General features: G+C 37.4%; 1 protein-coding gene across 2 annotated transcripts in view; it reads left to right on the top strand.

Annotated features, from left to right (window-relative positions):
* Positions 1-9181: 9181 nt before the first annotated feature.
* BCHE (butyrylcholinesterase) overlaps positions 9182-16565 on the top strand; it is a 60923-nt gene continuing 53539 nt past the window's right edge. For both annotated transcript variants that reach the window (XM_024195594.2, XM_026650046.1), the window contains exons 1-2: positions 9182-9273; positions 12910-14434. In XM_024195594.2, coding sequence (XP_024051362.2) covers positions 12912-14434 — 1523 coding nt within the window. In that variant the 5' untranslated portion in view covers positions 9182-9273; positions 12910-12911. The remainder of the gene's footprint in view (positions 9274-12909; positions 14435-16565) is intronic.

The following is a 16565-nucleotide window of genomic DNA, read 5'->3' as shown; positions in this document are numbered from 1 at the left end:
CTCCGGGAACTGTGGGATAGGTACCATAGTGCAATGCGCCGGAAGTCGACGCTAGCCTCGGTACTGTGGACGCGGTCCGCCGACTTCATGCACTTAGAGCATTTTATGTGGGGACACACACAATCGGCTGCATACAACCGGTTTCTATAAAACCGGCTTCTATAAATCCGACCTAATTTTGTAGTGTAGACATACCCTTAGTAAGAAACTTATTCAGGTATTGTTTATTGTTTTTCTTACTGTTGTTTTTCTTATACTTGTTCCTACTGTTATTGTTAACATTTACTGGTAAAATTATCTTCCTCACTCTAGTTTGTGTGCATTCAAGGGCTGCACTTGTACACTGGTTTTACTTTCAGCAGTGCCGAGAGCCGTCTGCTAAATACGAGAACCTCTCGGGCTTCATGCAAGGGAGGAGGAGGTGAGCAAGAGGCTGTGAGTACAAAGCAATTGCTGGTTTCATGGCTGAGTGCTAACCACTGTTAAATATTTTCTCATTGTGGAGGACAGTTTGGAAGTACAAGTGTCTCCAATCAGAATACAAACTCAGACTACATTTGCACTACTTTGTGGTCCATGTCAAAACCTTAGGTCACTTTCATCAGCTGGTGTCACAGCTTTATGTGTGCACATGAAAATTAGAAGCACTCTAATGTTCTCATTATCATTCAGTCCTTAACCATTCCTATTTCTGCCTGCAATGACACTAGGGAATATTCTTACCCCCACCTTTTCAAAAGCCAAGTCCATACAGGATACACAAGGCTTGAGCGGCTGAAGTGCAAAGTGGGCAACAAATGGTGCAAAATGACTGCCTATTTGTCTTTGGCTGCAATGCAAGCCAGTTGCGGCAGCATTTGTGTAGTACAAACATACCCATGTGCAAATTATTGTGCAAACATTTCTCATTTGGCCCTTTGGTCTGGGGGCTCATTTTTCAGGCCATGCTCTCACTACACTTCTTATTATTAATAAGTATTATGTATTACATAATGGCTCCTCCTGGGTGCTGCTTTTGGAAACTTTTACCAAGCACAATTCTCTATATCCCAAGTTTGATCTCCATTGACAGTGATCATTAGGAGCAAACGCCACTATTGCCTGTTACTTCAGATACAAAAACTCTTTTTTAATGTGGCACATTAAAAATGCAACCCCCTATACTATATTTACAGAAGAGGGAATTAAATAAGCAATGGTCTTGTGATTAAGGCTCTGGAATGGTACTCTGGAGATCTGGGTGTAAGTCAAGCTTCTTGAGTGACCTTGGGCAAGTCTCTTCATCTCTGTGCCTCAATTCTCCATCTGTAAAATGGGGATAATTGTACTCCCTTTCCCTAATCTTTGTCTGTCTCATTAATTTCTTCCAGGCAGAGACTGTCCTTACTGTGTGTTTGTAAAGAGCTCCATCCAATGGGGCCCAAGGATAAAAGTAAGGGAATGGGTGGAGAAATGCAGTGCCCCCCTTCATTGCTGTTAACAGAGGGAGAGTTACTCTCTTCTCCCTGGCTAGGCAGTGCTCCTAGAGCTCCCCTTACTTCTTGGCTGATGCAATGAGAGCTCCCGCTCCTTTTTCAATCCATTTTAACCACTGATAACCCCCAATCACAGATGGGATTTCTAGGCATTACCATAAAACAATATCAAGCAGCCGGTGATGCAGGGTAAAGAAATATTGAGCTAGGTGCCTGCATTCCATCCTTTAGGGGGTGCCTGCATTCCATCCTTAATTTTTATTCTTGTACCTGTGTACTGAGTGTATTTTGGAAAGGTGCCACCACCTTTCTGAGAATGCTACTTCTTAAAAGTAAATTAACTTGGGATTTTTAGAGTTAATTGACAGAAAAATGCAAACAGCGGGAGGGGGAAAACATGTCCATAGCAATGTTTTTGCAGACTTGTACAATTTCATCAGCACATGTCAAAGTGAGAGGAAGAAAAGAAAACTGTGTACCATTCATGGAGTGAGTTAATCTGTCAGGAAGCCATATAAGGAAAATGATCATTAGCAAGTTATATGCTTAAGAAATTAATGAAAGTGACTGAAACGATCCCTTTATCCCTATGCAAAATATGTTGGAATATTTAGGAATGATTCATGGTTTAAGGTCTTTGTGAGATAGCAACTCAAAATGCCCTTTGTAAGGTTATAATCATAGAGTTTAAGGCCAGAAGGGACCACCAGATCATCTAGTCTGACCTTCTGTATATCACCGTTTGTATTCCCCTCGTATTATTTTAACATCCTTTTTATTTTAATGTTCCGCACTTTATTTATGTACTTTATATAACCTGAAGGAGTTTACTGTACTTTACCAATAAACCACCTGTCCTGACATCTCAGTTTTTCAAACAGATGGTACTGTGATGAATTATCTAATATGTAGAAATGATGGCATGTTTCTGGGAAATTTGCACAGATGCTTATAATGAGATGTTCATGATCACACACTGCTTGCACATTCACAGAATGACGCTACCTTCTGTTATGAAAGGCTCTCATACTGCTTTTATGACTCCATTATAACAGCCTCTATCATCAGAGGTCTGATAGGCTTTCGACTACATAAGTGTCTGATGTCAGTGGTTCAAAACATGAATGTAATTTTTCCCTATTTGTGGAAACTGGACAAAGAACAAATCAGCTCAGAGTAATCTCGTTTTTACAAAATGAAGTCAATTTAATAAAATTTGGTGGAGGGGAAGGGCTGAATCAGTTTTGAATGATAGGAACTAAATAAAAAGAGACTATGGATTGAAGAACAGTTTTTAGTTTTGTCCTAGTGCAGCCAGTGTTCAAAGAACCTGCACTTGATGCTAACAATTTAATTTCATTGTAGCCTCCTATCTCTTGAGCAAGGTTACTGAGGAAATAATGACTAGCTATCATCAACAGCATTTTAGTTCTTCTAAGACCTTTTCTAGTTCAAGCTTCTGACTTGGTTGTACCAATAAGATTCTATCGGTTGATCTGATAATAGACCTCATGACTAGGAACAAACATCTGAACTAATGCTATTAGCAGTTTTCAGCATCATCGCAAGGTATTGCTGCCCTGTTCACTGGACCTGACAGGAGTGGACTAAGTTGGATTGAATAGGTGTTACTTATTCCTCCGGAGAGATCCCAGAGGATCATGTATCTATTCTGCAAGCATTTAAATTTCAATTATTTTGATAAATTTACTCTTATCACTCCTCCTACTAAAAGCCTATGTCAAACCTTTGGGGGAGATGCTATAAAAATGCAATGTCATTTAATTCTGAGGTCATCCAGCTGCACCTCTCTTTCCAACCAGATCTGAAAATTGCTGTTTCTTCACTGTTCCAGTGTCAGAAGAAACTCAGAATGTGGATAAAATATTGGATTAAACTGATTCCAGGTAGATAGAGGTGACTTATTAACATAGTGCTTTATATTTCAAAGTGCTATACAAAAATTAACTACTTCAATCTTACAACAACCCTATGAAATAGGTCATTAAAAATTTTTATATCTCTTTTACTGTTAGAGAAACTGAGATATGGAGAGGTTAATTAGCAAATTGGCTATAACCACACAGAGAGAAGCAGAATTAGGTCTCAGGAGTTCCTGGCTTCAAGCCACATGCCTACTCTACTAGATCCAAACATACTCAGTTGTCTGTATCCCTGTCAGGGTCTTACCATTGACTACAGAGTCTGTTCAAGAGTCTCCGTTTGCTTGTAGTACTTATAAATTGTCAGAATATTGAACTAATTTGGGGCATCAATTATTTTCACAAGTGATCTTTGAACAAACACCTGGATCTTCTTTTGTGCCAAGTCCGAACAGCTTGGATACCTACCCAGTGGAGTGGTTGCTACCTGTTGGACACAAATCTATTTCCCAGATGGACAAAAAACTAACTAGTAGAAGTGTAAAACAGCACAGCTTTAACATCTATGCAAAGACTGAATCTCGTGCAGAATACACTGGAACCTAGACCATAATTTAATTAGCCTCAACACATTAACATAACATTTCAACTGTGTGCTGACGCTTAATTTTGCTTGTTTTCTTATAAGCCAAAGATGGAAAATGTAAAAGTGTTTTGCAAACCATTTTGTGTATCTATTAATCTTTTTTTAAATTCTGTTTATTGAAACAGGTCCCCATAAAAAGACAGAAAAAGTTAAATTCCATTGGGAACTAAGACTAAATAAACATACAAAATGAATAAAAATAATAAATATATCTTATAATTAGCAATACATTTTTTTTTCATTTACACTGATTTCCCCAGAATTTTTGTAAAATAGCAGCCTATAATTGTATAACAAGTAGAAAATTATAGCAGCCTATAATTAGAGTAATAGGGAGAAAATTATAGCACCCTATAATTGTACCAATAATGAGAACAAATAAGAATGAAATGTTTTTTTATAAAGGGCAGTGACTTCCATATACTTATTAGATGTGTGTTCATTTTCAAGATATTCACCATAGGTATCTTTTCTAATATTAGCCAATTTCTCCAAGGATAATGTGGTTCCATGTGACTTTTAAAACCATTTATTAATGGAAATATTATTGGGGAATTTCTATTTAGCACTTCTCACTGATTAATAGCTAATAGTAAATAATGTAGACCGGGCAAGAAGGATCAGTGTTAAGATTGTTGTCACATTCCAAAAGTGCGAGACATGTTGTTAGGTTGATTTGAGATTCAAAAATATTTGAATAGTGGAATGGTATTTGTCTCTGGAAAATTTTCATTATGTGGTGGACACAGCCACATGATCAATGTCACCAATACACACCACATCCTCTTCAGTATAAGGCCTCAGTTCTGCATCTGATCTCACACTGAGAGATTTGCCGCATCCTCACCAAGCCTCATTGAAATCCATTTATAGAAATGATTCTATAGAGAACATTTTGAGCTGTAGTTTTTGAATCCTAGATTTACAATTGAGTAAGTTACTATGGTGAGTGTCACCTTGGTGAGTGTGTTGGCTAGTCCATCTATTTTCACACTGCTGACTGCCCTCTTAAATTTCATCATTCTTGGAATTACCACCATCAAAGGAATAGCTTTGGAATTGGACTAGGAGAGCTTTGGAACAGGAATGAGCAAAATAATCACAGTATTGCATGTTGGTCCAACCACTGGCCACCAATCACCTTTATAACTTTAAACTCTATTCAAGGAAAACTGTATCTACAGTGGCATTGGTTTACATTCATGGCAATGTGGAAGAGTTAAATTAATCATATGAGAGTCCTTACATACAATACAACATGTTGAGAATTCCAAAAAACGTATGGCAGAAGAGGCAATAGAAGGGCTTCAGACCCGTGGCAACAATTCATACAAATCAGTCATAATTTACTGTGCATTTTTGTTCCTCACTGATGAAGTAAGATGAAGAGAGAAAACATAGGTTTTCTACTTTTTAACTACAGTATACATTTCTCCATAAATAAAGCACTTATTAAAATAACACGTTCTATATGGTTCTTTAAGAGTCCTTTTGAAGGGCCTTATCAAAAGCCTTTTGAAAAAAATGAAGTAAACATTATCCACCCTGTTACTTTTATCATATAATTTTCCAAAGAGCTGCAAAAGGTTGAAGTAGAACAATTTTTGCTTAAAGCTGTGCTGTTTACACCCTATGAGTAAGGACATATCTTGGACATGGAGGCACGTAAGTCAGATAAAATGTGTTTCCTTCTCTCCACCACCCCCAAACTCTCTCTGTGTGATATTTCCATTGATGGTGGTGGTGACTATGACTGTGACTTGAAAAAATATGACCCCCATTGTTCTGTAGATCAGAGCAAGGCTTTTGTTATTGGGATTCTGGATGGAATCCAGCAGTCAAAAAGCATTATCGAGTCAGGGATGGGATGGGATGAAAGGAGGAGGGTGTTTAAGTCCGAGAGTATCCTTAAAGTTCAGAGCAGCACCTGGTGAGTGAAATACTCTTACTGGTCTGATATAGTAAGAGCATCTCAGTCAAATCTTTTGTAAAACAATTAAGTCTATCACTTGTAATAACTTCCACTAGCATATTGGCCACTCTGGGCTATTTCCTGATTCATCCAGGTATTCAAGCATATGTATAATTTAAGGCTACTCACATGCTAAAAATTATACATATGCTTAGGTAATTTGCTGATCTGGGGCTTCAGTTATGAAATAATAATACATAATAATATTTTGCACTCCTGTAGTATCTACCTTTGAGGATCTCCAAGTCTTTGGCATACTTCAAGTAGTTCCTCTGAGTATTTTGGTATTTACATTAGAGACTCTCTAGATACAGAGGTAAGATCACTCAAACAACATTAATTCTGCCCTAATAGTGCCTGAGGTAACTTACCGACAGACAAGACTGGTCTTAAAATAAACTCCTTATTAGGAGGGAAACTGCACAGAAATAAGGTAAAAAACACTTCCTAATGTTCCTAACTTCCTAATGTTCTCTTGCAGCAGCCTGTGCTGTGCCCCTTCATTATTTCTATTACCCAGCAAACAGTGCCTCACCGAAAAAACAAATCACAGCATCTAGAGTCTACAGTAGGAGTGACATCTTTACACTTCCTGGAGGACTTACTCTATAGGACACACAGAGCCTCCTACTAAGAGAGAGTCTGAGACAACTTGATCTGTTAGTCACACAGGTTCACCTCATTAGTGACCACAAAAACCTTATACCTTGAGTTTAATAAATCTCTGTGTTGGACAGAGTTGATAGTTGTTTTCAGGGTGGTCCCATAGTGGCACATTAAGGGTGTTTGATTGAGCTTAACGTTGTATAATTTATTTGTAAAGTGTAAATGTTACTGTTTTTCTGTGTCAGAGCCAGTGATAGGGCAGATCTAGGGGACAGATGTTTACGGGGTGGTGGTGACCCATCTTGCTGGACCTCAGATCTATCAGTTACAAAGTAGCTGAAAGTGAAGTAACGCACAAATCCATCTTCTTGTTTCTTCCATCTACTTGAGGAAATCTCCATGGCAGGTGAAACCAGCAGAAGATGCAGCACTGAAGGGTACATTCTGGGGGAAAATATGTAAGTTGAAGGAATTCAGCTATTTGTCCTAAGCATAAGATGAAGGCAATTCCTCTTTATAAGGGAAATTTAACAATAGCTATTAGGCACAAGGATATGCATAATTCCTCAACTGATGTAATTAGAGGGCCAAATGTATGATTTCATGTGGCTTCACTTTCTTGTGTATAAAACTTCTTTGAAGTGTTCATAGATGCTGGGGTGAATCAAAAATGATTTTATTTAGAGAACATATCATTGTATCAGTATATTTGGAAGGAAATTGTTATTTCAGCATGTTCAAATAACAAGAGTCTAGGATCTGCTCTCCGTTACTCCAGTGTAAATCTATTGCAATACTTGGGATTTACCCTTGTGTAACTGAGCTCAGAATCTAGATGAAGAAGTTTTAATCCAAAATGAGTGTGCATGTTTGACACTTTCACACTAAAGTTCCAGGGATGTATAACTGAGATTTGGGTTCAGATTGATGATACATTATCACAAGGGCATGTCCCAAGGGTATGCCTAACAGACATGTGAACCTGAACGATACGTAGTAAATGCTCTTGGAGAGGTTAAGTGACTGTTGTTTCTTTGAGCTTCCTCACTATGAACAATCCGATTTATCATGGTAGCATCTAGAATTTTCTCTGTCTTCATATTAAAGACTGTAAGTTTTATATTTTAACTTGTTATTTGTGCTTTCTATCTGTTCTGTAATTGCCAATATTGTATTTTTTTCTAATCAAAATAGAACTCTAGTTAGATCATTATATCTAGGGAAATGTATTGCCTTGAGCTCTCAAAGGCAACAAAGTTCTGTCCTGTCCAGGATGAAGCTGGCTGTCTTTGTAGTAGTTGAAGGCATGTAAAAGTCTGAGGTCTTCCTTCAGAGTAGTGCCAGAGAAAGTTGGGTGAGAGAGTAGTGTGGACACAGAGCAAAAGAATGGTGTTGTGGTTAAGGCACTTGAATGGTACTCAGGAGATCTGGCTTTAATTTTTGGCCCTGCCGTAGGTTTATTGTGTGACATTAGGTAAATCCCTTAATCGCTGTGTGCCTCAGTTTCCCATCTGTAACATGGGGTTAATAATGTATAATCCTTCCTTCTCTCCACCCCATGTTTGTCTTATTTATTTAGACTGAGATAGGGACTGTCTCTTATTATGTGTCTGTACAGTGCCTAGCACAAAAGGATCCCGAAACTCCTGATCTCAGTTGATGTTTCTAGGTGCCACCCATAATATAAATAATAATAAATTTAAAAGTGACAAACAAGCAAAAGACAGATGGCCCCACCGTAAATAACACCCAGTCCTGTTAATGTCTTATTTCTCCAGCTGAAACAGTGATTCTGTGTAGCATAAGGCCATTCAAGTATACATTTTTTTAAACTAAAATTGGAATGAGAAGATACAGTATTGTACAATGGGCATTTGACAGCACAGCCAATCAAAACTCAGAATTTCCATTTCATAGGAAATTCCAGAATTTCAGAATTTGCTTGTATTCCAAATCAGAATGGAAACAATTTGGTCTACATTCATTTTTGTCAAAATAAACACAATTTTGTAAAATATTTTGGTTTTGATTAAACTACATTTTCTGATTGAAAACTGTTTTGTAGAAAATTTTATGACTAGCTCTATTAGGCAATCAAATTCAGTTAATATAATTGATTGTTGTTGCTTGATGGTATATCTGTATAAAATGTTCTCATTTTCTCTCCTTCCACTATTTGTAGTTGGAAATAGCCAATTGACCTGGCTGGAAAGATATTTTAAATATTTTGCCAGATTGTTATAGAAATCTTGAACTTTTGCAAAAGAGAAAAATACAAGTAGGAATAGTTCTTCATGAAAGAAAAACAAAAAAGAAGCAAGATTTATACTTCTGCTGTTGTGTTTGTAGTCTGATTTGTTATAAATTTGTAGCCTTGTATTAAGGATAATTTTATTTTTCCCTTTCCAATAAAATCTAATGCTTGATTTAATCAAAACTGGTATAATTCTGAAGCATTTCTACAACTATACCATTACCCTTTGAACAGACGTCAGATACTAAAGAACGGCTGCCTACAGATCAAGTTGCTGTTGCCAACTCTCGCGAGCTTTCTGACAGAAATAGTTGATTATAATGTCAGTACTGTCCAATTTACAGGCTTAAAGTAGCAGTCGCACACTGCTTTTCACTGAAGTATACAAAGACCTTGACTCTTTTAGAAACTTTGTAGTCTTTGTAATAGAAGCTGGGGTAAGTGGTTCTCTATTTACATGTTTCTATGCCAATATAAGTTACAGTTAAACTCAATTTGTATGGGGATTGTGATCTTTTAAAATGTTATGCTCTGACCATTTGTTGCTCTGTTGGAGATACTCACTCTGCTCTGCAAATGGAACTGATGGAACAAGTAAGCGGGCATGTGTATCAGACCTTGGTATTATTCAAGGGATTCTGGGCTAAGTAAATTGAACTGAGCAATAAATCATTTATTAATTCAACCATCTTTTCTATTTAAATAGAGATTACGTAGCCTTGTGTATAGATTTTTTGGTTGGGTAAAGATTTGCAAGGAGAGAAAATAATCATTTAAATAAATTATATTCCCTCACTAAATAAGAATACAAAAGTATATTCTGTTTAATTTTTATTGGATAAAACAAATGCAGAAGCAACTTTTTAAAATATGCAAATATAGTAAATGACATACCTCTACTTGCTTAAGGTTGGCAGGCTAAAGCAATCTTCTGACTTCTTTTATTCTTGTAGTAATAATCAAGTCATATTTATTTAGCTCAGTGTGTTTTATGTTGCTGAATTTATTTTAACGCAGCATTAACATTATTACAAAATGTAGTATTTCACCACCAAGTGCAGTAGCATACCTTTCAATTGCTAGTTTTGTCACTATTAGCAGGAAACATAACTTGAAACTACTATGCTTTCATTTAGCAGTGTAGAAGTTTTGTACTTTTTCCAAAGTTTGACGTATTTCATTTGCTCATTAAAAAGATCAGATAGTTCATTGGAGAGCTAATTATAAAATGTACAGTATTGATTTTTTTTTTACTTTAACTATTTCTTTAATATTTGCATTAATAGCTGAAACATTTTAGGATTGTGGATCAAAAGTTCAGGATCTGTTTTATATTTGCAGATTTTTACTTTTGTCTCTCTCTCTCTCTCTCTATATATATATGTGTGTGTGTGTATATATAAAACAACATAACTGTATGGAGACTAAAGGTTCTACATGAACCCCATACTCCTGATGTTCACATCCTCCCCTTTATTATTTATTATTATAATTTCACTTTTTATGCCTATAATATTACCATTAATTATTTCAATCTTTTACAGTTCCAGATAGCACTTTAAATGCTACATTAAATGCTTGCTTTCAGTGTCACATATTGGATGGTTTTAAAAATTACCCTCCTTATACAGTTTACTGTATATTGGGTAATTGCTGACTTCCTATGCTGCTAGGTCCTTAGCCCAATATTGATGCAATCTCCTGGTCACTTAATTCATGAATTAACTTAAAAGTAAAGCAACCAGGATTTGACTCTTGCATAATCCTTAACCCCTATGGAATATTTTTCATTTATCGCTCTTTAAAGAGATTTACAAAGATAGGAACTCTCACTGTATCTCTTTAATGGGTGGGTAAACTGATGTACAAAGCAATAAGTGATTTCATTTTGCCTAAGGACTGCAGCTTGGTGCACTAAATCCCTGATTCTGCAAACACTTGGAGTAATTCTATTGATTTGAGGTTGCCCACACCAGTAAAGTTTAGCAAGGATGTGTTTGCAGGATTCTAGGTAAGTAAATCTTAAGGTTTGGTTAGTGTTAGCTATAGCTCTTTAGCCCTTTTATCTTTATGAATCATATTGAGAAGCTTTTACATAAAAGATTCTATTGCTTTACATCTTTTTCCACAATAGATCATCTATGTACTATAGATTTTTATTTCCTCATGCTTTTAACAAAAATTTGAAATATTGTCTGTGATAATTTATCTCTCTGAGTTACTTTGATTCTATCTCATATTTAGGAATCACTTTAACCAGAAACTTCCCCATTTTTTCTATTCTCCCTCAGCTTTCCAACAATAAACAAACAAATTAAATGGTCTTAGATCAGGCATACAGCTGTACTTTCCACAGAAATTAGCCTCACTCCTTGTAAGGAGAGAAGTGCTGCTCATTAACAAAGAATGAACTATTTAAAGTGGCAGTGCTGAATACACTATGTACAACAGGAGGAAGAGGGGGTAGAACAGAAGAGAAGCTTCGTTGAATATTTTCACTGAAACAGACTGTAGGATTGGGCCAAATGAGAGTTTTCTTCTTTTTTGACATTTGGCTTTTGAGAGGAAGAGAATGTTTTTATAACAGAGTTAATAAGTCCAACTTTAAAAGACTAAGATCAATGGGACTACTCACATGCATTAACTTAAGCACGTGATTAAGTACTTTACCTAATCAGGGTCTAAATTCCTAGAATTACCAGCACCTAGAGGCCCCAATCAAGGACTGTACCAAGCACTGCAAAAATAAAGAAAAAATATAGTCCCTACCCAAATAAATGTACAATCTAAGCAATAACAATAACGTTAATTGTTATGGCAAACAATGTCTATAAAACATTTATTTGTTCATGATTTTGGCATAACTATGTATGTGATCGCATACAAGAGCTGAAGTTATAGAGTATTACAGACATACATATCAGTTGAAGTACAGACTTATGAAAAGCACCTCCAATTCCCAGACAGTACTCTTGGGTTTATAACAAAGTTATTTTGATGTTTTGCTATTGCATTTCAACCTACTTCGGTTCTGTATCATAAATACATGGTTCAATATCTACAGTTTCACGTGATAGAGATCTAATACCCCCAAACATGGGGAAAATTCTAATTCAAATGACAGAGGAGCTGCTTTTTCGGGGTTAATAATGTGTCTGTTTATTTGTGAAGAAATTGGTACATGGCCTGAATTTTGTCCCATAGTTCTAGTAGAAGTTTCCTTGATATCCTTAAGATTGTGCACATTGTTACTAGCTCTCTCTATTTACGGGATAGTATGAATTACAAAAGTAACCACCGACAGAATAATTTCTAATCATGCATTATGTTTTGCATGATGTTCTTCTCATGTATTAGCCTCCAAAGGAGAATGGTCAGGGCACCAATTAACAAAAGTAAATATTATGAAAAGGCCTGAAGGGCATATTTTTGTGTGCTAAACCAGATGAAATAGTGTTTGTTCAGTGATTGTGTGTGGGAGGAAAACAGATACTCCTTAGCAAAGCCACCTATGTATGGTACTTCTGGTGACTTTTACTGTGATGCTATACAAGGCGCCTGCTGCACTGGGCATATGGCTAATGGTTCACATAGTCACAAACTCACTGGCCATATACTTTCCTCTCTTTGGCCCACCCCTACCTAGCCTTCAACCTCCCACCTCCTTCCATGTTGTAGTGGACAGAACCGTTGTGGAGCACTACTCTGTGATATTTAGGGGCAGCAAAGTCCCTGTGGATCCTATCCATGCCTGTCCCCTCTGTATTTAGGGACATCCATGCCAATGTGAGGAGAGAAAGCATTGTCTGACGCTAGACTATAAAATTTACCCATTGCTAGAAAATCATGTCAAGAAGAGGGTAAAGTGGGATCGTTACTGAATATGATTCAGCAACAAGTGTAGCCAAGGACAAGCCATGGCTAAAATCTGCTCTGCTGCTCCGTGCAGCAGAACCACCCCAGTTTCAGTGCCTTTGGGGCCTTTCACATTCCTTCTGCATGCGACAAGTTTTGGCCCTTGTACTGAAACATTAAAATGCAGGATCCTAAACTTATTTTTTATTTTATTTCAGGAATGATGACGTGCAGCAATGGGACAAGTGTCTGCACAAGATTTCTGATGTGGTTTCTTCTACTGTATATGTTTGTAAGGAAGGTGCTACCTGAAGACGACATTATAGTTACTACTAAGAAAGGAAAAGTAAGAGGGATTCACTTGCCCGTACTTGGGGGAACTGTGACGGCCTTTCTGGGAATTCCTTATGGCGAGCCACCACTTGGTAGACTACGATTCAAAAAACCAGAGCCCCGCAACAAGTGGACAGAGATTTGGGATGCCACAAAACATGCAAACTCTTGTTATCAGAATATAGATAAAACTTTCCCTGGATTCCCTGGGTCAGAGATGTGGAATCCAACCACTAACCTTAGTGAAGACTGCTTATACCTCAATGTATGGGTTCCTTCTCCAAAACCCAAAAATGCAACTGTCATGGTATGGATTTATGGGGGTGGATTTCAATCAGGGACATCTTCTTTACCTATCTATGATGGTAAATTTCTGGCACGTGTTGAAAGAGTCATTGTAGTTTCAGTGAACTACAGAACAGGGGCACTAGGATTCTTGGCTTTACCGGGAAACCAGGAAGCTCCAGGAAATGCAGGTTTATTTGATCAAAGGTTAGCACTTCAGTGGGTCCAGGAGAACATAGCTGTCTTTGGTGGCAATTCTAAAAGTGTGACTTTATTTGGAGAGAGTGCTGGGGCTGCTTCTGTTAGCTACCATATGCTTTCTTCTGAAAGCCATCCTCTTTTCACAAGAGCCATCATGCAAAGTGGCTCTGCTAATGCCCCATGGGCCACACTAACACATTCTGAGGCAAGGAAGAGAACTTTGATTTTAGCTAAACTACTCAGCTGCTCAGGTAGCAATGATACAGACATAATTCTCTGTCTCCAAAACAAGGATCCCCAGGATATCCTCGAGAATGAAGTTTCTGTTTTAACACACAACTCTCTTTTAAAAGTATATTTCTGTCCCATAGTTGATGGTGATTTTCTCACTGAAATGCCACAAACATTGATCCAGCATGGGCTCTTTAAACAAACCCAACTCTTAGTGGGAGTTAACAAAGATGAAGGGACAGCTTTTCTAGTGTATGGGGCACCTGGTTTCAGCAAAGATAATGATAGCCAGGTCAATAAAACAGAATTTCAAGTAGGTTTAAGTGAATCCTTTCCAGAAGCATGTGAACTTGGGGTGGAATCAATCATTTTTCACTACACAGACTGGGAAGATGAGCAGAACCCTGACAATTATCGTGATGCTATGGATGACATTATTGGGGATTACAATATCATATGTCCTGTAATGGAGTTCACAAAATTTTTTGCTCAACTAGGAAATAATGTATTCTTCTACTTCTTTGAACATCGGTCCTCAAAACTTGCTTGGCCAGAATGGATGGGAGTAATGCATGGTTATGAGATTGAGTTTGTATTTGGATTACCTCTAGAGAGAAGAGTTAATTATACCAAAGCTGAAGAAATCTTGAGTAGATCCATATTGAGATACTGGGCAAGTTTTGCGAAAACGGGGTAAGTTTAAGTTTTGCTGGTTGATTTTTATATCAGATGCACAAACTAGAAATAATGATTCGGTTGATTGTGTTCTGGAGGCTAGTGAGGCCTGTGAGGAAGGATTAATTGTCCAGCTAGCTGGGACTTCTCTTTTATTATCGATAAAATAGCATCTCCGTCAAATAAACTGTTGAAATGCAACTGACGATATCATATGAGTTTAAGAAAATATTGTGTACTCTTAAAAGTTGTTAGTCATCTGCTGCCCGCTTATGAAGGCAACCACCACACATTTTTTTTTCATGGCAGCAGCTGTTGCAAATGAAGGGAAGCAGTTCAAGCTGCGAAAACATAATACATACACCTCATACACACTATGGGTTAAATCCTGACCTTATTGAAGTAAATGGCAAAACTCTGGTCGACTTAAGTGTGACTCACCCTAAGATTGAAATTCACCACAAAACCCAAAGAACAAAACTTTATTTGAGGCACTAAGTGGGACTTGGGGGATGGAATCCAACCCCCTCAACCAGTCTACCTAGCATCTGTTCCAGCATATGGACTGGAATAGTGGCTATAACACCTATTGTCCCCATACGGTGGAGGAAAGTATCTGTATTAGTGGATTTGCGTAAGACTTCTATAGGCATCGTAGAAATATCCTCTAGGTTTGAAAACATTTACACTAAAGATAGCCATTAGTAGATCCATACAGAGTTAGTCTTAATGTTATAACTCTCTAGTGCAGTGGTTTTCAAACTAGGATATGTATACCCCTAGGGGTATGTGAGCTCTCATCATGGGTATGCGAGAAAAATTTTGTAATGGCAGACAATGCATCACGTTATGCCTTCCTGTTTTTTTTATTTTTTTCTGTTTTCATAGGTATATTATGACCCTAACTCAGATGGGTATATATGGTAGACTACATTATTTGAAAGGGGTATGCAGCCTAAAAAGTTTGAAAACCATTGCTTTAGTGGTATGTTGAGAATTAAAGCCATGACTTCTGGTTACTTTACACATATCTACTTAGGGGGAAAAAATCCATATTGTAAATAGAAAACTGTATCCATGGCAATGCACACTTCAGTATTTAACTTATCCTCACAGTAAAAAGAAATCACTTTATCTATATTTTTTTATCCTTACAGTAACTGGCTTCTGAGATGGCTATTTCCTTAAATTTATTTATGCCCTGATACAAAACACACTGAAGTCAATTAAAAGATTCCCACTGACTTCAATTTTGGATCATACCATAACCATTTTTCATTCATAGATTCATATCTTACAACCCAGAGTGGACCTTTGTGATAATCTAGTCTAATCTCCTATATAACAGATGCCATAGTACTTGCACAAATTAATTTCACTTTGAACTATAGCATATAATTTAGAAAAATAATCCAATCTTGTTTTAAAATTATCAGTGATGGAGAATCCATCACAACCCTTGGTAAGTTGTTTCATTGGTAAATTAGTCTCACTTCTAAAAATGTGTGCCTTATTTCTAGTCTGAATTTGTCTAGCTTCAATTTCCAGCCATTGGGTCTTGTTTTAGCTTTGTCTATTAAATTGAAGAGCCTTTTACTATCTATTTTCTGTTCTCCATTTAAATACCTATAGACTGTGATCCCCTTAACCTTCTCTTTGTTAAACTAAACAGGCTGTGCTCCTGGAGTCTTTCACAATATAGCATATTTTCCCAATCCTTTAATCATGCTCATGGCTCTTCTCTGAACTCTCTCCTAGGGCTGGTCCACACTGGGGCGGGGGATCGATCTAGGAAATGCAACTTCAGCTACGAGAATAGCGTAGCTGAAGTCGACGTTTCCTAGATCGAACTAAGTTTACTTACTGCGGGTCCACGCAGCGCAGGCAAGCTCCCCCGTCAACAGCGCTTCCTCCTCTCGGCGAGCAGGAGTTCCGCAGTCGATGGGGGAGCGCTTCTGGGATCGATTTATCGCGTCCAGATGAGACGCAATAAATCGATCCCAGAAGATCGATCTCTACCCGCCGAATCGGGCGGGTAGTGTGGACCTACCCGTACTTAGCAACATCCTTTGTTTATATAGTCAAGAATTACATTAGCTCCTTTGGCCATAGCATCACACTGGGAGCTCATGTTTAGTTGAAAGCAACA

The sequence above is a fragment of the Terrapene carolina genome, unplaced genomic scaffold (assembly GCF_002925995.2).
Source record: "Terrapene carolina triunguis isolate 2854851 unplaced genomic scaffold, T_m_triunguis-2.0 Scaffold88, whole genome shotgun sequence".
Taxonomy (NCBI): Eukaryota; Metazoa; Chordata; order Testudines; family Emydidae; genus Terrapene; species Terrapene triunguis.
The sequence above is the reverse complement of the archived record's forward strand: the minus strand, read 5'-3'. Positions and strand labels throughout refer to the sequence as shown.